At 44.6% G+C, this 24,789-nt stretch overlaps 1 protein-coding gene across 1 annotated transcript in view; it reads left to right on the plus strand.

Moving 5' to 3' along the window:
• Window positions 1-24,455, plus strand: part of LOC138515341 (myb-related transcription factor, partner of profilin-like) — a 62,963-nt gene extending 38,508 nt beyond the window's left edge. The window contains exon 3 of the mRNA XM_069630225.1: window positions 23,827-24,455. Coding sequence (XP_069486326.1) covers window positions 23,827-24,455 — 629 coding nt within the window. The remainder of the gene's footprint in view (window positions 1-23,826) is intronic.
• The last annotated feature ends 334 nt before the right edge of the window (window positions 24,456-24,789 follow it).

The raw sequence follows: 24,789 nt of genomic DNA on the forward strand, positions 1-24,789 counted from the left end.
GCCTCATCCTAGGTGACTTCAACATCGGATTTAACGACCCACATGACCCCAATGCCCTACAAATTAATAACACTCTTGAGGAATTAGGATTCTCCCAAATGATCACAGCTCCAACACATATCAAAGGAAGGACCCTTGATTGGATTGCCGAACATAACTGCCCAATTAACATCACATCTATAATGCCCCAGCTATTGTCGGATCACTACATGGTATCTTTCACCGTAGAAGCTATCATGCCTACCAACAACAAGACCCCAGCCCCTACTGCACCCACTGGAAATAAGAAAAATATCACCCCAGAAAATGTCATCCCCCTTATTCTCCCCACTTTAAACTCAATCTCTGATCAAACTGACCCAGCCTCTATGGTAGAAATATACAACCAAGTGATGCTCGCCTCTGTGGACATTATTGCACCACTAAACGTTAGGAAGAGTAAACCCCTCCAACACCTAAATACCTGGTTCACACCTCAGCTTAAAGAAATCAGACAGAAGAAATGCCTCAGCGAAAAAGCCTGGAGATCTGACCCATCAGACACCAACAAAAACAACCTAAAGTATCTAGCCACCCTCTACAAAAAAGAAATCATTTTAGCGAAACAGACCTCTTACAACACCCGCATCACTCAAGCTTAATCTAACACAAAAGAACTTTTCGCCATCCTGAAGGAAGTCGAATCCCCCACCCAAGTCCCTGATTCCTGCCTCAAGGACAAGAACTGGTGCACAGGCATCCAAAATGCCCTCGCCAACAAGATAACCATGCTTCAGACGAAGATCAATAACAAAAAAGTGTCCATAACTGCCCCAATCGCTGTCAACCTAAACCCTGCCATAAACCCATCACCAATTCCGAAACCGCTAGATTGCACCCCCTTCCACTTTTGCAAAGTATCCACTAAAGAAGTTGAGAAAGTCTTCCTCACCGGCAAACCTTCCAATTGCCAGGGTGACCCATGCCCGGCCAAAATCATAAAAGACGCTGTCCGTGATCTCTCTCCTTTCATTACGAAACTTATTAATGCCTCTTTCACAACAGTCACTATACCTAGCAACCTGAAAAATTCCTGGGTCCTCCTCCTCCTCAAAAGCAAACCCTGGACCCATCCTTCCCTACTAACTATCGCCCTATAACCCTGTGCCATTCCTATTGAAAATACTAGATAAAGTTGCCTACCAACAAATTCAACACAACCTTGAACTAAACAACCTCCTAGGAGTCTGACAGGCCGGCTTCATACCACAACACGGTACTGAGACTGCACTCCTAGATCTCAAGGCACAAATAGACACTCTTAGAGATAATGGCAGGACCTCACTCCTACTACTCCTTGGCCTTTCTGCCGCCTTTGACCTGGTAGACCATACAATACTATGTAATCAGCTGGTCTCGGCAGCCTGCTTCTCACAGAAAGCAGTTGCATGGATCCAGTCATTCCTAGACAACAGGACAATGCAAGTATTCTCTCCCCTAGCAGCTGCAGACCCTGCACCCATCACTTGCGGCGTTCCCCAAGGATCGTGCGTTTCGCCCACTCTCTATAATATATTCACAAAGCCCCTTTTCGATGATCTAGACGGTCTTGGTATCACCTACACCAACTATGCAGACGATACACAGATCCTCATCCCATTGAAGGGAGATTATGACAAGGATTTGGCCTTTGTGAACAGAGTCTACTTCATCATCCAGGCATGGATGGCCACCCACAGTCTATGCCTGATTGATGACAAAACCGAACTCCTCATCCTAGGCACCCCCTCCAACATCAAAAATCTGGGCACCAAATATGACTCCTTCATAATTGATAACAACACCATCACGGTAGCCAAAGTAGTTAAAACCCTTGGTTTTTACATAGATTCCACGCTCTCATTTGACAAACAAGTGAATGCCATGGCCTCAGCTACCTCTTATACATGCAAACTTATCAGGGCAGCTAAGCCCTTCCTCTCACCCAATAACTGCGTCACCTTAGCAAGAGCATTAATCCTAGATTATTGCAACGCCCTTTACATAGGCAGCAACAAATACATCACCTCTAAAATTCAAACACTGCAAAATAATGCCCTGAGAGCTGCACTAAATTTCCCGAAAAATGCCCACATATCAGACCTTAGGAGATCCACTAACTGGCTCTCCACTAAAGACAAAATCCTCCTTAAAACAGCGTCCCTCACTCATAAATGCCTTAACCATGCAGCCCCGCAATACCTAATAGATAGATTCACCAGACAAACAGCTGCCCGTCCCCTATGAAAAGCCAACTCAAACCTCTTACTAGTACCCAGATTTAAACTCACTAAATCTGGCGGGAGTAGCTTCGCTGTTAAAGCAGAACAACTGTGGAACTCCTTCCGAACCAATCTAAGAGAAGACCTTCCCTACCAGAATTTCAGATCTAACCTGATCCAATGGCTTAAAGATCATGATGTCTAATATCTCGCTACCGTCACTCAAGATCTCATGTATTCTCTGTATTTTGTATCTTCTGTATTTTAACTGCCATTTATTTCTGTCATATCTGCACACTGTAAACCTGCTGTACATACTCTTATGATCCTTTGCCTCTACTCGCCTACAGCACTGTAACCATAGCTGTACCATGGTACCCTGTTTATATGCAACATGTAACTAAGTTGAACAATCCTCTTTCTGCCTTCGCGCCCGAATACCCCTGGGTCTGGTGCGCAATATAAATCAATAAACAAATAAACAAACAAAACAAACCTGGGGTTCCCACTTTGAGGACCTAGGATGCTAGTGGTCTTCATCTATTGAAAAGGACGTTATGGTTACGTTGCACTAATAAAAACCTATGAAATTCAATAAAAAAAATGTGTTAAAGGGATGTTATGGATAAGTTGCACTAATAAAAACCTATGAAATTCAATGAAAAAACTTTGTTAAAGGGACGTTATGGTTAAGTTGCACTAATAAAAACCTATGAAATTCAATGAAAAAACGTTGTTAAAGGGACGTTATGGTAAAGTTGCACTAATAAAAACCTATGAAATTAAGTTAATAAACGTTGTTAAAGGGACGTTATGGTTCCAAGTAAAACCGAAAAACCCCTGAAATTCGCCAGTCATGGTAAACTAAGCAACCATAACTCGCGCTACCACTGTGCATTGCTAAGACTAACACCCAGGACATCAAAGATGACATCACAAATGTCATTGATGACATCACTGATGACATCACATGTACATTTACTTTTCATGAAAAGGTATTCTCATTATAATGTTGACCAAAAGTGGAAAGAAATATTGGAATAAATATCAAGTGCTAATTAGAACATACCTTAAGCAATGCGTTGATATAAATAGCATTCTATTATGAAGTTCTATCCAGTATACTAAGCTACTCATGTAGAAATATAGGCATTGTGTGCAGCATTTATGATGGAGGTGCAATATTCATAAGCTTGCCATGTTGAATATTGAAATGATAACTGTTTTCTTATTAGAGTTTTGTGTACTGTGAAACAGGTGATAAGTAGGTAATAAAACCCACTTACTACATAATTGCATTATTATAGACAAAATTCTACTTGCTAAGAAAGGAACAGCCTTTCTGTGAGCGTTGCAGTGGTTGGATTGGGTGTGGTGGCGCATGGAGGTGGTCCCCTAGGAGTACTGTCCAGGTAGTCCGCGACTGAGTACAACAGTGTTCTCAATGCATTTCACTTTGGTAGCTTTAGCCTTTTGTACATTCCAAACAGTGGTAAAGAAGTGCCACACTCATGATTCTCTATTGGTGCTAGAGGTAGGCACTTCCTTTACATCATCTTCTTGTTCCTCTTGATTGTCTTTTGAAGAATTGCACTTCTTCTTTTGTGTAGGCCCTCCAGGTGGTGGTGGTGGTGGCTCTTGGGGAGGAGGGATGGCAATAGCTGAGGCCATTTTAAGATAAATAGCAGATTTGCTAATATTTTTCCAAGTATGTGCTCTGTATTGTTAACGGATAATGAGCAAGAATAGATTAGGAGCTGTGCAAGTGGAAAATTTTGAGCTTGAAAGGTCCTAGATCAGTAAACACATGCAGTTCCAAACTGTCCGCAAGGCACATACCCTATCACGAAGTGCAGAAACGTTCGTGAACACATCATAAAGCTGCGCACATGTGTGAGGTCATGTGAGACTGTCTGGAAAGTCTGTGATGACATCAGACGTTCGATAACGCTGACGGACACAAAGACAGTGGAACAAGTTGTAAAAAGTGTACAGAAGTGTTAGAAATTATGCTAGAAGTTGGGCAATGACAGAGCTGTGAAGGTTCTCATCCTCAAAATACAATTATAGATAATAATAATAATAATAATAATAAGGACACACCCCAGTAGGGAATGAGACCAGGAGAATGGTTGAGAGGAGAACAAAGTTTTATCAAAATATATGCATGTAGAGGACTGTGCTGCTTCGAGAGCACTCTGACCAACAATACAGAATACAGTACATTATATGCTTTAGAATCGTCACGATTCTCTATAGGTACATCAAGCTTCATTGGGATTGGTGGACAACAAAGTTTCGGTATGGCAGTGTAGAGGCCAGCTCCACGCTGTTGCTGCAGGGCTGTTACTTCCCACAGCAAGTGGTCAGCTGAGCTCACCTGGGTGGTGTGAAGGTCAGGTCGATTCCAGAAGAAAAGGTCATTCTTTGTAAGCTAAGCTACATGCTATCTCCTGACATGCAATGATATAATACAGAGTACAGACCAAGTAGTAATATATGGGGATAATCAACCCTTCCTTTCTTACAGCTTGAAGGTGAAACTTTCTAAATTGGACAGTATGGTATTCGTAAGTTGTAAGAAATTAGCATATCCTGGTAAAAACCCGTGAAATTCACTGACAAATCTTTGTTAAAGGGACGTTATGGTTACAAGTAAAAACTAAAAACCACAGAAATTCGCCAGTTATGATAAGCTAAGCAACGCTAACTTGCGCCACCACCGTGCATTGTGCACTGCTAAGATTAACACGCAGGACATCAAAGATGGCATCACAAATATCATTGATGACATCACTGATGCCATTACATATGAAATACATTTTGATGAACAGTCCCTACAAGGAGTTGTGTTTATAATGTTGGTGACAAGATGTCAGGGGTGATTGGGAGACCTATCATGAACTACTTAATCTATTAACAAATGTAAACATCTAAACAAAACATTACATTGGAGTGTTGTTGTTAATACAGGAAACTAATAATACATAATCATAGGCAATTGATGCAGCATGCACAATAGAAGTACAATATTTATCATCTTGTCATTTTGGATAGTAAAATAATAAATGCTACCATAATAGTTTTTTGAGTAATTTTAAACATTTAATACCTAGCTAACAATTGAAGACTTTCTACACACGTGTGCTAGTACAAACAATGCATATGAAGACCCCCTATTCATACAAATCAGAGGCACATACAGATAAACTAAAGTAAGGAAGAAAGAAACAGCATCACCAAAAAAGTTTAATTACATTAATGTTTATCTTCATGATCACAACTATATTGTGTGTTTGAGGCCTGCTTATTGCCTCATGTATGTGCACCATGAGCTGAGACAGAACCCTAAGGAAAGTACTTTAAGAACATACAACAAGGTTAACCTCTAGATGTATAGCACCTTTTGAATTTTAATATTCTGACTGTCAGTGAAAAGACCACCTGGCCTAGATATTGTCAGTGAACAAAAACAAGTGGCCCAGATATGTGATATCATCACTGATGTCATCAATGACATTTGTGATTTCATCTTTGATGTCCTGGGTGTTAGTCTTAGCAGTGCATGGTGGTGGCGTGAGTTATGGTTCCTTAGCTTACCATAACTGGCGGATTTCTCAGGTTTTTCCGTTTTACTTGTAACCCTTTAACACCGTTTTTTCAGTTCATATGTATATATATATATATATGTGGTGGTGTGTATTTCTTATACTTAGGGTTGCTAGGAGGATGCAAGGAAAATTATGGTTTTAATAGCTTAGCTGAACTTTTCGTGATGCTCTTGGCATCTTCTCTGCCCTTGAGAGAGCGTGCTTCACATTTTGCAATCAATGACAGCTATATCTCCGTGTGCGTGTCTCATTATTGTAAGGAATCTGCTGATCACGATTGAGAGAGCGTGCTTCACATTTTGCAATCAATGACAGCTATGTCTCTGTGTGCGTGTCTCATTATTGTAAGGAATCTGCTGATCACGAATCAATGTTGAGTGGGCATAGTGTAGGATGGTATTTCTAACCTCTTTCCAACACCCTTTGCACAGGAACAAAGTGCAGTGATCTGAAAATTGCTGAGCTAAAAAGCTTCTCTTTTGAGGGCCAAGTTCTCCCGCACTGCTCAGTTTTTAACCAGCTGCAGGTTGATGACATTTGCATTGTGCCACAATGCATGCTATTACACTAATCTAGACACATACAGACCTAGACTCACAAATACAATACTACTACTAATAATAATAATAATAATAATAACAGTGTTAGAGGTCAATAATAATAATTGTGTTAGAGGTCAGGCAACGGTAGCATTTATTTCCATCATGGGTAGCTAGCTGTTGGTGACCGTTTTGAGACACTGACTTAACCAGTGGAGGGAAGGATAGTTCTGATTTAAAAACAGCTCCATAGTTTCCTGCTTTTGAATTAGGTGCCTGTGGGAGCCAAAGAGGCGACGTTTGCCCCAGGTGCACCAACTATGATTATTTTTGATTTTAGCACACACAGGAGGTTGTTTCCATAACTCATGGAGAATAGGGGAAGTGTGTTATAGATGCAGAAAGAGAAATTCTCAGGATGGATTCTGAAAATGACTTTCAGATGTAGTTTTTATGTTTACTTCATGCACTGATATCTTGTACTAGCATGTAAGATATCAACTTTCATAATGCAGTGGAAATTAACACAATGACACAATTAACATTATATCACTCAGAACAAAATATAATGGATCAAACTAACAACCTTAATTGCTGGATATGTGGTAATTCCAAACAACAGAGAAAATGGAAAATATTAGTTTGAAATCTCAGATTTAAAAATCACATAATTCATAAAACTATATCACCCACATTAAGTTAGATGCACAGACAAAAATAATGTATATCATGAAAAATAAAAAGTCATAAATGAAACCAAACCTATTATGGACTCTGGCATCACAAAGAGTCAATAATGTCTGTACTAAGCGCGTATAGAATAGTAAGCGAGTTTCAATGAGATTCTCATTTTCCCTGGAAGCATCTTCATCTGTACATAGAAAATAAAGGGGTATCTACAGAAAATCAAACAATATTTTAGATTTAGCATAAGTGACCACTTACATAAAACTATTCGTTAAGAGAGGTGTTTATTGTCAAACAAGAATAATTTAAATTCTTCATCTGTAAATTATTTTTAAGCAAGTTAATCAAATCAATGAGCTGCACATTTTAATGCTTAACACATTAGACACGGATGGACTTCTTATTCGGTCTTACTTCCTATAGTTCCTGAAAGCGACGTTTCTACATTGTTTTGGTATCAGCCTAATTTGCACCTCACCAGCACATTCAATTTTGGGCCTTATCTATCTCAAATACACACCGGATTCAGCCTCTGGGACAATGTTTATCGTTTCACCGGTAGGTGGCTCTTTGCTAATCAATTTGGTAGAAACCTCTGCACCTTCACGCTAACTCCCAGCCACAAATGCACTGCAAGTAGGAGTGAGCGACATATGTGCTCTTTCAAGCACAATGCTGCTCAGACCTCCATTGTCCTCTGAAAAAAGTGGATGAGTGGTTGAACTCACTCGCTGTGAGGAATCGCCATGTGGCAAAGGCATAGGAGCCCTTGCTTTTTTTATTTTAATTAATTAATTAAATTACATGTGTAATTCAATCTCTGAAGGGGTACTCTGCTAATCAGATTCCCCTTTCATAAATTCCATGCCAAAAGCATAGAGTACACCTGTGCCCCGCTGGATTAGTAGCCTGACCTGCAGCACCTGCTCTATAGTGGCACAGAGCAGGTTCAGAGGTCTCAGGTGCTCGTCTGACAGCAACGTTACTGAGGCATAGTGGCTGCATTTGAGATATGCACCCCTTTTCCAAAAACTACTTATCTATGAGAATGTTGTCCTGGTGGCATGTTAAACCGTAACAATAAGTCATACCTCTGTTTGGATAGTTGATTTTTCCAAAGTCTTCAGCCAGTGAGATAAGAACTACGTGTCCAAGGAAGAGGTAAGATATGTCCCCTTGCCATGCTCAGGAACCAATGGGCGTTAACTGTTGCTGGGAAAAGACTTGCCTTTCTGCCAGCCACAATGAAATGCAAGACGTTACTATGCTGAAGAACCCCCGCAGTTGTGTGTCAGTCCCCCTTTGTCTAGGAGCCCCAGAATAAGGACTGACCTTATCTTTGAATCATCTTGGATTCACAGCACCTTGAGAGGCCAGACAGCCAGGAACCTTGTTGTCCTCCCCTCAAATGTGTCTAACTGCTTTTGAAAGTGGTTCACTTAATTTCTAATTTCGAAGCATAGGACCTATTGATGCTGCCTTTGGCACTCAACCAAACTCATCAAACTGGTGTATCTTCATCTCGAACAAGCTCAATGCCACATCCTACCTTTCAGAACCTGTCACGTACTTGGATCAGATCAAATATTAATTACCAGACCTTGACTCGAACCGCTGGAATATTACTCGCCGAATCAAACCAGCAATTATCCAATGACTTGACCGAGCTCGACTGTGAACTGCTGCTTCATTTAACCGCACACCGTAGTATAAGGATCACCACTTACAACTGTCACTGATCTTCGAGCCATACTAGGAAAGTTTCACTCGCCAACCGTACCCAACGGTTACCTACCGTCACGAAACTGGCTTGAGCTAGAACTGATCCTGGTGAGCACTTCCATCTGCCTCGCTCAAATGCCTCCTTTGAAGCACTCTGAGCCACCTATGCCTAGAACTTGTCTCAAACCACCTCCACAACAGCATATCATCTTGTTTGATGATGTTAAACCACCAAAAACTGCGACAAGGTGTAATGAACTAATAACTGCCACTTTGGTCCTTGTTTGGGCCCTAAAAACTGTCTACGTTCCATTCCTCCCTTCTTGTGTCACAAACATGTTTGTTTATTTGTTTTATTATTTATAATGTGCCCCAGACCCGAGGGAATCATAATGAACTAATGATTAACTTTGACAATCCTTCTCTTTAATCCACGTGAGAATATTTTGTCTAAAGTGTCGGTATGTTTGGTCGGCCCTTAGATGATGAGGCAGTGAGTTCCAGAATTGGGCTTCTTTGACTGGAAAGCTGAACCCTGCAGCTTTGTCAGGGCCCCCGTTGCCTCAGATGTAACCAGCATGGAGTCAAGGTCCAGTAAGTGCCAGTGCAGGCATAAACTGTTGTATTATAGAACCCTATTGTGTCCATATTGCAGGAAGCAGGCTAAGGATAGCAGATAATGCTATCCGGTAGCAAGGACTACAAGTCCCAGCATACTCGCGTGCTCGCGAGCAGAAGAACTACAAGGGACCACGCCCGACAATCTGCGCATGCGCGCGGTGCGCGCATGGATCTCCGCTTGCGCTAACGACATGGACCGGAGCGGATGCATCGGCAGAGGGCTCCTGCAGGCAGCGACCCACTGGGCAAATCCCTGTCTGTGAATACTGCAGGCCCCGCGCCCCTGGCAAGATAAGTGCAATTTTCTCAGTATTTGGTTACGGGCGAATGGATAGACGAGAGGAAACCGCCTGTTGTTAGACAGCTAGTGCATATTGTTTGACTTGGGAGAAACTCCACAGATTTTGGCGCCAGTGAAAGCACCGGACTGGGGGAAGCTTCCTTTCTGGCTAGGCCAAGTGGTCGGCTTGTAGATCCGGCGTGACTATGTGTGCCATGTGAAGTAACATGGGCTCTCACAGACGTTTTGACTGATTGCGGGTGTGTGTGGATTGTGTGAAGAAACGGAATTCATGGTCTGAACTCATACTTGTCTTTGGTTCCTTTGTAGCGGCACTCCGCTGTAATAGCAACTAGGACCCGATTCGCCGCCGTAGTGTTACGGCAAGAACTGTAGCAGTCGCCCAGCATGCAACCCGGAAGCATCTAACGAAGCTAAGTGCTCCTTTGATTTCTACTATAGTGTCTGCTAGAGTTGGGGCTACCATTGTGGGTGGGTGGTGATAGGAAGCACCAAGCAAATGTTTGAAACCAAGAGCGTGATAGAAACGCTTTTGACATATGATGTAATGTGCAAATGGTTAACTACACAGTGTTTTGAGCCACAGTTTGTGCAGGTGTGAGGAGTGTGTATGGGCGGAGTACCTTCGGTCTCAGGAGCCCCAGCAGGGCACATCAAGGTGGATCCTTCCCTCAAACCCTTCCAAATCAATTCCCCCTTTCCTTACCCTTCCTTCCTCCTTACCCGGTAATCCTAAATTCACCCTACCTATCCAATCCTGTGACCCCTAACCCTCTTTCCCCGGCGGGTTGTGGTGGCCTGTGTTATTTACCAAGCCAGGTGCCAAAACCCAACGGGGAGGCAGGTGTGCGTGCTACCTCTGCGCAAGATTGAGAGCCTGACAAGCTTTAGCGCGTTTGAATCTCGGAACTGTTGGGGAGTTTGAGTTTGTTTTTCTAGTGGGGGTCGACTGGAGATATTTCTACAAAATCTTTCTGAAAGCATTGTTGGTACATTTGTAAGTGAGTGATGCTGTTTTTAGTAATATTTTGCCTGGATGATGAGGTACACCCTATTCACCAAGGCCAAATCCTTGTCATAATCCCCAGAAATGGGAATGAGGATCGAGTATCATCTGCATAGTTACTGAAAGTGATACCAAGATCATCATGATCATCGAAAAGGGGCTTATTGAATATGTTGTACAGTGAGGGAGACACACATGAACGCTGAGGTACCCCATATGTGATAGGGATGGGATCGGCGGATGCAGACGGTGAAAAGATTTGCATAGTCCTGCTGCTTAGGAAGGATTGTATTCATCCTATGGCCTCGTACGAGAAGTGTGCAGCTGAGTTTAAATGGTGACATAGGACTTTATGGTCTACCAGATCGAAGGCAGCCGAGAGATCGAGTAACAGGAAAAGTACAGTCTTGCCTGCATCTTTGAGAGAGTCTACTTGTGCCTTTAAATCTATCAAGGCTGTTTCAGTCCCGTGTTGTGGCCTAAAATCAGATTGATGCACTCCTAGTAGATGATTGGGTTTAAGATATTTCTGAATTTGAGGTACGCTACTCTGGCTAATATTTTAAGCAGGAAGGGTTCAGTGGTAATGGGTCGGTAGTTGGTAGGAATGGATGGGTCAAGTGATCAAGTAGGGGGAGTACCCAGGATTGCTTCAAATTACTGGGTATGGTACCAGTGGAGAAGGACTCATTGATAAGCTTAGAGATGGATGGTGATAGGTCTTTGGCAGCATCTTTGATGATTTGGGCAGGGCAATTGTCACCCTGACAATTAGAGGGTATAAGGGTAAGGATGACTTTCTCGACCCCAAGCACAGAGACTTAGAAAACTTGAATCATTGTAAACGTTTATGTGGCAGAGAGTTGGGTTGTGGGTGGATGGGCACTGTGGAGATGGTGGCTTTTTATTTGCAATTTTGTTCTGAAGGGTTACTACTTTGTTGGTTAAAGCTTCCTGTATGTTAGTGCACCTAGTTTTGTCCTTGGTACAGTTATCAGGCACAGGGATGGGTGTTTCAAGTTCCTTTAGTATAACAAAAAGTTCTTTTATAATTGGAGTTGGCCTGTGAAATTCTTTGTTGTAATTATCTTGTTTGGCAAGTAGTATTTCTTTTTTGTACTGGGTGGAAATGTTCCTAAGGGAGGATTTGTTGTCTTCTGAAGGAAGTTGTCTCCAAGCTGATTCACAGATTTTGTTTTGTTTCCTCAAGACGAGCTTCAGTCATTATTTTGTTACAGGCATGACTAAGGTGGTAGGATCAGTGGTATTTGGTAGAGAGGGTAGTTTCGGGAGTATAAGAGGTAGAAGTTCGTTGGCAGTATTATTCTTTTTAATTCTGGTTGTTCTTGGGGAGGCTGAAATTATGTTTTTCAAGGTGGGGATTTTGGTTGCTAGAGTGAATATTAAGAGGTAGTGGTCTGTCCAATATTGGAGGGTGCTGGACATGATGGTTGTGTTACAGTTGTAATCAGCCACACAATCTAGGTTTCTTCCTTTATTATGGGTGGGGAGTGAGACTCGTTGGTGGAAGCCCAGTTTGTTTAGTACATTTGTAATTATGGTTGCTTCCTGGTCTTTAGGGTCTAGGTATCCCAGGTTGAAATCCCCGAACAGGAGAACTTGTGATGAGTTTTTTAAGTTCTCAGATAGGATGATGACTAGGTCTTCTTCAAAGGACACAATGGGGCCTGGGGTCTATATAAAAGGTTAATGGTTAGCGTTTGGGAACTGGCTGTAGGGAGTTTGACAGTCAATACTTCACATGATTTGACATCAGATTGGATTAGTCTCATGGAGAGTGATGATTTGGAGATAAATGCTATACCTGCTCCTTGCGCTTCAGTCCTGTCTGCCCTAATTATGAAGTAGTCATTGGGAACGGCAAGAATAAGGGCAGGGCCAGCTCTCAGATGCAGCCAAGTTTCAGTGATAGCTAGGAAGTCAAACTTTTTGAGCTGTATGAGGTCTGCTATCTCTAAGGCATGCACCACTAACAAAGAGGTTTTTATTAGGGCTCCCTTGAGGTGCGGAACATCATTGGTTAAGATTCATTTGATAGGAATCACCTTGCTTAGGACATCTAGTGACTCTGATGTTATGGAAAGAGACTCCTTTTGCTGATAGGTTTCATTCACTAGTGTTGGTAGAGTCAGAGGGTTATCATGGCTAGTCTTAGTAATGGGTAGATTAGGTGGAAGGCAAGTTTTCCTGGCATTAGTAGATGTGGTTAATCTGGCTAGAGGTTCAAATATTCTGGGTAGTCTAGATCAGAGTTTATCATTTCTGGTGAGGGTGCTGTGGGGTGGGTTTATTTTAAAAGGATTCTGGCTACATGCAGTGTGTTTATGCAAGTGGGTAGTATTTTGGTTATGGTATATTGGTAGTGAAGGTGTGGTGTAGGTCTAGAATGAGTACCTATAGTGCAAGGTGTTGATATGAGGGCTAGAATGTCTTGTAGCAGTATTGTATGGATTCCAGTTACAAATATTGTGTATAGAGTGTTATCTGCAGGGAGTGGGTGGTGGTAGTGCAGCACGAGAGATAATGCAGTGCAGTTATACTGGGTAGGATTACAATGCAACTTAAGGCGGTGATTCAGTATAATAAGCAATACAGTGCAGTGCAGGTAAACTAGTTGGGATTACAGTGCAACTAATGGCAGTAATGCAATATGATGAGCAGTACAATGCAATGTGGTCGCTAAGGTATGCTAGTTAGGATAACAATGGAACTAATGGCCTTAATGATATAAGATGAGCAGTGCAATTCAATGCGGTCTCTATAGTATGCTAGTTAGGGTAACAGTGCAACTAATCGTGGTAATGCAATAAGATGAGCAGTACAATGGAATGCGGTTGCTATAATATGCTAGTTAGGGTAACAATGCATCTAATGGCAGTAATGCAATAAGATGAGCAGTACAGTGCAATGCGGATGCTAAGGTATACTGATTGAGATTGTTAACGGAGGTAAAGACAACATTCGTTGGATGAATGCTCATACATTTGGAAATGTAGGAAAACAGCAATATCGTGATCTGCAATCGACTACAATTAGCAGGCATCAGGATCACATTAAGCTAGTAAGGGCCGTTGGCTCAGTTAGAGAGAAATCTGAATTACTAGTGCAGTGGGTGAGTGGGGTTATGGCAAGTACATGGGACCCAAGGTTGTTTGGTTGCTGATTGATGAATCATCTGTAGTTATAAAGGTGAATGTTGCTGTAGGAGTCTTGTTGAGGCAAAAACATGATCGGGTTCACTTAGGCGAATATATTGTACTTGCAAGAGAGTACTCAGCATCAAGTGTTCCAATTGTCAGTGTAATGCGGAATTGGACTGATTTGATCTTAGTACCTGAAGTTATTGAGGTGGTGGTAGATGGCGGATTAGCAGGTGTACTTCATGTCAATGGTAATGGCGTGCAGAGCGGCTGGTACTGCTCACCTGCTTTACGGACCATCGCGGACAGCTGCAGACAGACCCTTAAAGAGCGCGGCCCTTTGAGGTGTGCGGCCAGATTCTGCCTCCGGTCACGGCCGTGCTTGTAATTCACGTCGCTGAGCCAATCAGCTGCTCAGATGCGTGGAGGCGCCAGCTCCCAATAATGAATTGTGGGCAAGTCGGCCATTTTCAAATGGTCGTAGGGCTACAGACACGGCCTCGTGGGTGTCTATGATTACAGTAAATACACTGTAACAACAAAGAGTGGGTCCACCTCTGCTTCTCGGTCATGCCATCACCTATTTCCTTCTTCCAGTAAGTACGCTGTGCATCTGTACTGGTGCATCTGCACCTCTGCTTCTGTGGCTGACGCACCATGTCAGTTTTGCTTTCCAGATTCCGTTCTGGAATAGGACGCTGCTCATCCTTTACACATGCCTGCGAGAAAACGTTCATCTCACGGGCCACCTCTCTCGACCCCCAGTCTCCATCACTTTCCTTTATTGTGTTTCTGTGGGCCATCCCTGGTGCAACGTTGCAGTCCTTTTGATGAATCTGTATTCCTCCAACTAGGTTTCTCTTCTTCTCAGTATGATGTGTTCTTTCTCTTAAATAGACAAACAGTATTTCTTGATTACAGTAACACATATTAGTATATTCTTTATATTTCTATTGACTGAAAGGGTGTACAAGTGTAACATTGGTATGGCTCCTAGGGAGTTCTTCACCAGAATGACAGTCCTTGTCCCCAAAGGCAGAGCCTCTCCCAGTGAGGTCCCAATTGCCTTTACTCCGAGGAAGGGTATTGCTGAGTGGGCTCACCTCCCTAGCCTCACAGGGAAAGGCTCTCCCTTGGGGAGAGATGACATATTATTGTTATCTGATACACCTAATTGGACAGTCCTTTATGTTGGAATGTTTGGGTTGCTACTGTTTCTCATTCACACCACTCTTGAGAGTATTGTCTTACCCTGGCCTGCATTGCCACAAAAGGTGAAGGAGGAATATATCTTAACTGTACCTGTGTGTTACCAGCTCTAACAATGTGTTTCTCCCATTTCCTTGAGGACTTGCACGAGGAGAGGTTGGGCTGGTGCCAGCAGCGTCACAGTACTATAGAATGCATGACAGACACGCTCCTTCCTGAGTGTACATGACTGCAAGGTGTAACAAGACCCTCAAGGACGAAAGACCAAAACTGCCTCATTAGCAGGAAGCCATTATTCCAAGAACTTTTACACTTTTATTGCCTGTCCCTTACTTGCCCCCTCTTGCCTTATTTAGACCTGGATGCCCTTGCACGTCCGAATGTCACCAGGCCTGGTAGAACCACATTTTCTATATTTACTGTCTTTTTCAATTGTATTTACTCCAATTGCTCCCTCCCCACTTGCCTTGTGGTGCTTGGAAACACCATTTTGTTGTATAAGCTCCTAACAAATGCTCAATAAATAAATAAATAAATAAATACAATGTGAGTGATGGAGAGTGGGCCAGCCATTCCGTCAGTAAATAAAGATGACAAAGGAAGAGAGGGTAACCACATAACGTGGACCCCTCGTGTCCCCTGCACACTCAAGGTACTGTAACTAGACAGTCAGTAGGTATAGTTTTCTAGGGGAAGATGTGTATCTACGTATTTTAGGAAACATTTCTTACAATTAGTTCTAAAGGTAGTTGTTTTCTTAATACAATTTTTAGTATGTCTGCAGCGAAGATTTAAAAGGGTTATTACTACAACCTGATACTATGTAGTACTGTTCATAACAAATGATCTTCACAATAATTTCAGGAAGACCAATATTTGTTTATTCACAAATATTAATCTGTTGGTTATTATAGATATTACATATATTAACGTGCATCACATTTAAGCAAAAACATAGTAAATATATATAATACAAAAATGTACAAATGTGTAACAGTCTCTGTTATTTTTCACAGAAAAATGGTACATAGCATTCTCAACGGGTAAATAAGGATGAACAGGTCCAAGGTGGGGAGAGCAGTCCACCCAGGCGTTTGGTTCCTGCTTTAATTACAAGCTATACCTTTCTACTTTTGGTCTCCCATGTGGTTAGTTTGGTGTCGGGTGTGGTGGTATCTTGGGATGCAGGACGTAACGGGAACACTGTGTACTTTTTTGATTGTGCTGGCTCTTGGTTTGAAAAGTGTGAGGGTTGACTAAGTGCTTTAGCCTCTACTCACCCTCGTATTCCTGCAGGGTAGAGGTAAATTGGTCATATTCACCTCCCATCTACCATCCATTCAACCCCCACTCAGTGCTGAGTGTTGAATCCTACAGCACAATATTCGTTCACATAGTGGCCTTTTCGAGCCATCACGGCTATATGGCATTGCAGGGAGAGTCTAAATCTGCACTCCCAAGGTGAACCCTTGCACCCCATACAACACAACATAACATCATGGTACTTCATGGTGGCACTTCATACAGAAAAAAGCATTTATGTGATGTAATGCCTACTACAGTGACAATGGGCCATACAGTGTGTAAACATGAGAGGGAAGAATGCCAAGAACACATTTGCTGATGGTAAGCCTTGCTGCTTTTGTGGCCACAGTGCTTCTTTCTGCCCTTACTGTGTCAGAATAATGCCAGTTACTAGGGCTGATACTCTGAATAATACGAATCTGCCTCCTAAGGCTGCCACTGACATGGTGTTACAGTCTAACTCCCCTATCTCTATGGGTAGGATGGAATCATCACAAGAAACACCTCATCCCCACCTGAATCCCCGGTCACTCGCGGGAGTCATAGTCGATTGACTGAAGTTTTGGCATTAAGTCCAAAAGGAGACTAAGACTCCAGAAAAATTCCCTTTACTCAACTAATAAAATTGATTCAGCAGGGAATTTACCTCCCATGTGCATGCAGCCATTGAAGAAGGTGACACCCGCTCATGCTGTTCATGAGAGTGCTCTCAGAGGTTAAGGGAATTGGCAGTTCCGAAGGTTCTGTGCCTGTGCAGGTTCCAGTAATACCATTTTCTTTGGGAAAAACAGAGGAGGCCACCTCTGACGTTCTTGAGAAGGCGCATGGTGACCTAAGTAACCCAGGAAGTTGGTTGCTTTTTAAGGGTCGTATTATGCAGGACCTTAATGCGTGTACAAATGTTGTATATTTTTGTGCATGATTTGATCCCCTCGATTTTAAAACTTGTATGGTACACCTTCCGAGTGTGAATAAATCTTGTCAATTTACGCCTACCAGTGTGAACAAGTCTTGTCAAACCCTTTAGATCCAGAACCAGGCTCAGCAAGGTTGCCAAACAAGCTCAGAAGAATCTCCTAGCAAAAAGGAGAGTGCCTATATCAAAGAAGAATGTCCTTTTCAGTGAACTGTAGTTGTCACTTGAATCTTCCAATTGTTATTGTTAATTGAATGGTTTGAAACTGCATGAGGGTACAGTACTGTCTGCTTTCTATTAGAGCCCTTTCCATTGCAAGTGTCTCATTCCCTCTCCGTTGGCATTGGAATGGAAGTTGAAAACCAAATGATCACTGATAGAGAAAGCTACATTTTATGTTTTTGCCTAACATGCCATGCCAATATAGCATCTTGCAGTGTTTTGTAATAATTAATACTGCATGGTTAGTGTACTGTCCTTTGTATTCTCTACATCACAGCCAAATCATGTTCTTTTAGAAGAGTCTTATTCATTCTCTACTGACCTTGGAAGGGTCTGATTATCATTTGTGAGTACCTACGACATTATCAAGTTCTATGTTCTTTTGCTTCAGCTCCAACACCGCTTTTAGTGCTCAACGTCACCCTGGATGAGCCGTTGCCGCTGAGGAGAAGTCTTAGCAATGTGCTATATCAGTGGGAGAAAGATCAAGAGCCCAACCAACCTGCATATGATGACAGCCATGGAGGTGGAACAGGAGCAGGGAGTAACAACCTGCAAATTAGGTCATTATAGTGATGGAGGTGGAAGTTTGGGTCGTGTTGATAAGGGTAGTGATGGTTTAGAGACCGGCACACAACATCTGGTGCATGCAGGTGTACCCACACACCATTGCTCCTGTAAGCTCCTGGATGCCTACTGTTTATTCAGAATGCACACCCAGAATCAGCAATTGTAGTAATTTGCACCTGTTAAGAAGGGTTCCTGGATTAAATCATTCCTCGACAATATATCTATGCGAGTCTTCTCCCCCTCCACAGCCGCTGAACCCTCACCTGTTCCTAACGGCGTGCTTCAGGGCTCCTGTGTATCTCCCACACTATACAACGTGTTCACCAAACCTCTCTTTCATATTCTTGACTATTTGGGTGTCACATACACAAATTATGCTGATGACACCCAGATACTCATCCCTATCACTGGAGACTATTTGGCGGACACCAAATCACTGAATGACGTCTACCTGGTCATACAGGCCTGGATGGCTCAACATGAGCTATGTCTTAATGATGATAAGAATGAGCTCCTCATCCTTAGTTCACAATATCACCTCAGCAAACTTGATCCTGCTTTGAAGTCTTTCATCATTGACAGCAACACCATCAAGGTCTCTAATGACACCAAAACTCTCATATCTACCTTGATTCCACCCTGTCTCTCTCCAGACAAACCAACTCTGTTACATCTGCCTCTGCCTACATGTGCAAACTGATTACCGCTTGTCGCCCCTTTCTCTCCATGGCTAACTGCATTATCTTAGCCAGAACTCTTGTCATGTCCAAGATCGACTACTGCAATGCTCTTTATCTGGGAACCAGTCAACGGAACCTAAACAAGCTGCAGGTCACCCAGAACAACGCCATCAGAGCAGCCCTTAATATTCCAAGAAACAACCACATTTCAGACACCAGACGCAACCTGGGCTGGATCTCAGTAGCCCAAAGAATTTCACTAAAAACTCTGACCCTCACTCATAAGAAACTCTCTAACCAGGCTCCCACATACCTCTCCAATCGATGTACACCCCGCACCTCCATTCGCCTGCAGCAATCTGCCCAAGCCAACTGTCTCACCCTCCCCAGGTTCAAGCGACAGAAAGCGGGTGGTTGCAGCTTACTGATGCTAGCAATCAAATTATGGAACTCACTGCCCTCCACACTCAGGTCTGAACCCTCCCCTCACGCCTTCAAATGTAAATCTAAACTATGGCTTTAGGATAGTGACAATTAAGCAGTGGCCCTACTCGTTATCTGACCACATCTTACCATACTCTGATTCATCTCTGCATTTACCTGCTAATGTAAACCTAGTATGCATATGACCTGTATATACCCTCTATTGTAAATTTTGTAAATTGTGACTATACATGTCTCATGTTCGTTGCTGTACTACATGCTGTATTATATGTCTTTGTAACCTACCCTAAGATATGCATAAAGAAAATTACAAAATTAAATTACAAAAGGAGCACTTGGAACAACCCCAACCTGAGCCTGACTCACTGTGAGTCTGGACATGCATTGGAGAGACAGTGCCTCCATGTCCTTGTCCTGTACTCCTTTTATCATGTGTGTTCTGTGTTATTTTCTGCACAGGAGTCCTTGTGGGACATCTGGAAGTGCATCTCTTCCTCTTTTTGGTTTGCTGAACAGATCCCTGGGATACCCTTATGGCACCCATGGGTGGTGGTACAACCCTGTACCTCTAGTGTATGTTTAAGGACACCTGTGTGTGGTCCACAGAGCAGGGTATCGGCTGGTGGCAGATCCATGCTGAATCTGACAGGTGCTCTGAGTATCCTCCATTTTGGGATACCCAGGCCCTGCCATCAGTTGATTCTTGATAGGAGACAAGAGGGCCCCTGTGGCCTCTTGCTTTCTATTGCCTGTTACCTTGTCCCTTCCCCTGACTGGCTGTTGGGTGGAAGTTCCATATATGGTATTGTTGGGAAGTCTAGGCCAGACTGGCTGGAGCCTTCCCAATGACTGTATGTTGTGGGTACACCCTTGGGGGTTGGAGCTGGGTGAATTGAGTGTGTGACCAATATGCATTTCATGTTATGGGTGTCTGGTATCTGGTATGTGACACAAGGACTGAGACATCCCTGCCCGAAACTAGTATGAATGCAGTGTAGACGGCTGAATGGCTGGGTACTTGTCCCAATCCACATTCCTTGTTGTAAGCGTCTGGATGGAGAAGAATGGCCTGAATGCACTGTGAGTCGGATTGTCTGCCTGCCTGCCTGAATGCCCCTCTGAATGATCGGTTGTCTGAGTGTGACCCAGCAGAGTGAATGAGAGACCAAACAGTATATCTCGGGACCTCCCACTGATGGAAATTGTTCAGAAGCTGAAGTCGAAACTTGATGCTTGATCTCGAAGTCGAGCCGGAAGAAGAAGGTTTACTACTGTTTCCCTTTGACGCTATTTGAAAGCTGCCTGTCTTCAAGAAACTGATCCAAGAAAGGACCTGGTTATGAGAACTCTTCCTGAGCTACAAGGGACCATCGTGCACCAGCTAACCTTTGCCAAGGCTCCCTGGAAGTCAGTCTTCGAAAGGCTGCCGACCAGAGACGGAGACCACGGAGGAATCTCGAAGCACAGCACCCAGATATCGAGGCCATCGAAGTCCATCATTGTCGACCAGGGTTCGGAGGATCGCTGTAACCACTGAAGGCCTGTCAAAGCCGTGTTGCCCAGAAGCGGGGACAGCTTGATGCTGTGCCACTGATGACAGAAGCCGCAATGCTCCATTTCCTAAGAACACTTTGAATCAATGACTCAGTTGCTCACCACCGTAGACCGCTTTGTCCCGCTGAAGAAAGTCAAGGTCACTGAAGAACCATGGATAGTACGCTGGTGGGTTTCCCACCACTCGAAGTCCTCAAGGACACTGATGAGATTTGACAGACAGCCGTGGTCGAGTCCCGATCGCCGATGTCAAACGCTGATGACCCGACCCACTTGCTGGGCCTATGCTCTTCATTTGACTCTTTGCGTCAACAAACTATCGTCATCGAGGTGCACTGTATGCCTCATCTTCACAGGATGTCCAGGACCTTTCATCGACGAGCACCGCCAGGAATGAAGCTGCTGCCTCAACGCCATTGTTCACCCTTTTCTTCGAGGGATCTCGATGATAGAATTGCATGAGCACAAAGTTTGTTATTGTCTGTATATATAACTTGAATTTTATTTATATAAAGAACTGTGTTATCACTAATATAGCGTGTGGACATTCCTTCGTGGGGGTTTGGGGACTACACTCTACTTAAGAACCAGCCCGCATCACCTCCTGAGAGCTTAAGCCTTGTTTGCTAGTCCACGTTTACCAAACAGAGAATCTTGGCTGGGGTGCTCTCTGCTTCTAGAGTACAGAAACCCCCCTCCAGTCTTTACACTCACAAACAAAAAACCCAATATTTTAGGATTTGCAATCCAGCACCCAAGGACGCTAAAGTGGAAAAAATAATATCCCAGGGTAACATTTATTTTTTAAATAAATGCTTTGCCTGTCACAATCGCTCTTTTTATCCATGACCTGTCCACTTAGAAGGTAATCTTTGAATTGTATAAGTCTTTAAAGATTATCATCATAAGGGCAAGAGTCACAGGGTACCCCAGCACCAGACATATCCCCCCATATTCTACCCATAGCATGGCCACAGTCATTCAATGACTGGGGCCAAAATACCTTCAACTCTATCTTCCTAAATATCTTCCTTCCCGAGCCCTTCGCTCATCCGTCTCCAACTCCCTCAGGGTCAGCCGCATCTCAAAGCAACGAGCTGGGGGTAGATCTCTCTCCGCGGCAGGGGCCTCCCTCTGGAACAGCCTTCCTGCCTCCCTGAAACTTGAGGAGAACCATCTCCAGTTCAGGAAGCACCTCAAAACCTTCCTCTTTGCTTCTGCTTTCTCTGTCCCTCTCCCCTGCTAAATTCTACTCTGAAATTGCACTGAATCTGCAACTGGGCCACTCTCACCGACCTCGGTCCTGGGCCCAGCCATTGTCCACTTGCACTGCCTCCCTGGCATCCCCTGCACTGCGGGACTGTCTCTGTATCCCTACAGCCCCCCCTTCCCAGCACTTGTCTGCACTTACCTTGCACTTGCCACCAGCTGGCCCTATTTATTTATTTATTTTTATTCTACTAACTTGTACTGCACTTCCCCCTCCCATTCCCCTTGCACTTTTCCCTTCCCCTACCCCTGCACTTGTCTGGTCTGAAAGATACCTGGCCTAGTAGGATCGTTGTCTGTCTTCCCCTTGTTCCCACCTCCCTGCCTCGTCACGCCTTGAAACACTTGTGTATAGGCGCGTTACAAATGCCATATCATATCATATCATATGGCCCTCATTACAAGTTAGCAGGTCCAGAATCCGGTCTTACCGTGATGGCGGTGATACCGTTTCCACGACCGCAAGCATGCGGAAACAAGGCACAATCATGGGTTGTCGGTCGTGCGCTGCCGACCAGTGCAGAACCGGCCACACCGCCATCACGGTAACATCCACGGATACAGAATCACCGGGCCACATAATAGCACAACATCCGTATCCGCCACGGCCATGACGGAATCAGCGGATGTGGAAATACCGGAACCGGAAATATTGCGATCGCGAAAACTGGAATGGCAGCGGCAGCGATTACAAAAAGCTCAATCCACTGCAATGCTCTGCAACCACAAGGCACAAAGCTCCTGTGATTGCTGAAATCCAGCTTTTGCCATGACATCAAGGATCCCAGCCATCCGGCAGCGGAAAACGCGCTTCAGCGACGCAGAGCTGACCATGCTCGTGGAGCACATCATAGAGAATGCACCAGCACTGTTCAGTGCAGATCAGAGGCGTAGAACGCAGCAGAGGAGAAAAGGGATATGGGCGGAGGCTGCACAGAAGTGCACAGCTGTGGGCATAACAGTGCGGACGGTCAAGGACTGCCACAAGTTGTGGGGCGATCTGTGGCTGCGTGTCCGTAACCTGTTGGCAGCACACAGGCAGCACAGCACTGGCACCGGAGGTAGACCACATTCCCCACTGAAGCTCCAAACCTGGGAGGAGAAGTGCAGCACCATCATGCACCTTGAAGGGATTGAGGGAGTAGGTGATTCAGAGGTCGAGTAGGCACACCTGGTGAGGCCGGTAAGTACACAGAGTGCAAAGCCGTGAGTGTGAATGAAGGGAGACCAGCCCCGCCCCGCCAGGCCTAGAGGCAACAACACATCCACCATCAACCCCCCCAGCCAGGGCCTAGAGGCACACAACATATCGACCATCAAACCCCACCAGCGAGGGCCTAAAGACACACAACACAATGACCATCAACACCCCACCAGTCAGGGCCTAGAGGCACACAACACATCGACCATCAACCCACCCCCCCCCAGCCAGGGCATAAAGGCACACAACACATCGACCATCAATCCCCCCCAAGCCGGGGCCTAGAGGCAGACAACACATCCACCATCAACCCCCCAACAGCTAGGGCCTAGAGGCATACAACACATCCACCCGTTGACTCCACCACACCCAACACGGCCATGTGACAGCACCACCCGGACAGGCAGACAGCGTGCAACTGTGTGCAAGCCGTGAGCAACACACCTGAGTGCATCACCCATCAATGTGTGTACTTGCAAATGGATGAAGCATGAGGAGTGCGTTGCATGTAACTGCCCCATTCACATCCTGTCACACGACTAACAGCATGTCCTACATTCCCCCACAGGTACATCAACTGACAGTGACTCAGCACAACAGCCAACGGCAAGGGGGACTGCACGAGGCCAGCATACAAGGCAATCCCAGGACACCACTGCCAGCACCTCCGGCAGACAAGCATCTGGCATGGTGACGGTGCACGATGACACAGACACCACCATCCCCGCTGCTCCTGCAGTCCAGCATGTGCTAACGCCGAATACACCTGCACCCCCTTCCATTGCACCCACTAGTGCCTGTGGGCCAAACAGCGTCAATGACACAGCTAGCATCGAAAGTGCACCAGGAGAACAGGGTGCTGACAAACCCAAGAATGCAAATGATGGGTGCAACACCACTCCAGAACAGCTGGCCACATTCAGCTCCACGGGACTACACAGTCCGTTGCGCTCCCCCACACCTTCCATCCAGGAACACAGCGCTCGCCTACAGTGCATTGAAGAGTACCCAGGCCAGTCCGACACAACTTGTTCAGCAACAGCTCCAGGAGGCAAGGCTGCAACAGGAGGAGGCCCATCTCCAATGGTAGAGCACTGTCACCTCTGTACCCCGCCTCCTATGTGCGTTTGGGCAGTTTACCACAACAAACCTGGTGACATCATGGCGGCTCTGGCAGGGCAACAACATTATGTTTAACATTGCTGAGACAATGCTGGTCACCCAGGAGGCTTTCATGGGCCATGTGCCAGCAACAAACCCTGCTGTGGCCTCCGATAGCAGCACACTCTCGAGTTCTGTGACCAGCAGCCCTCGTAGGAGGTCATCACGGCTGGCAGGTGCCTCTGGGAGGGACAAATATGGGCACAAGCGTGGCCGAAAATAGTCTGTGCATTGAGGAGCTGTTGGGCCACAAGTTGTGATGGGGTCCGGGTTGGTGGGTGGGAATATTAAGGAGGTGGGGGTGGTCCTTAGTGGGATTTGTGAAAGCTGTCATTCCCCACAATTACAGTGAAATAACCAAATAAGAAAC

The sequence above is a fragment of the Ambystoma mexicanum genome, chromosome 6q (genome assembly GCF_040938575.1).
Source record: "Ambystoma mexicanum isolate Mex_15411 chromosome 6q, UKY_AmexF1_1, whole genome shotgun sequence".
Taxonomy (NCBI): Eukaryota; Metazoa; Chordata; class Amphibia; order Caudata; family Ambystomatidae; genus Ambystoma; species Ambystoma mexicanum.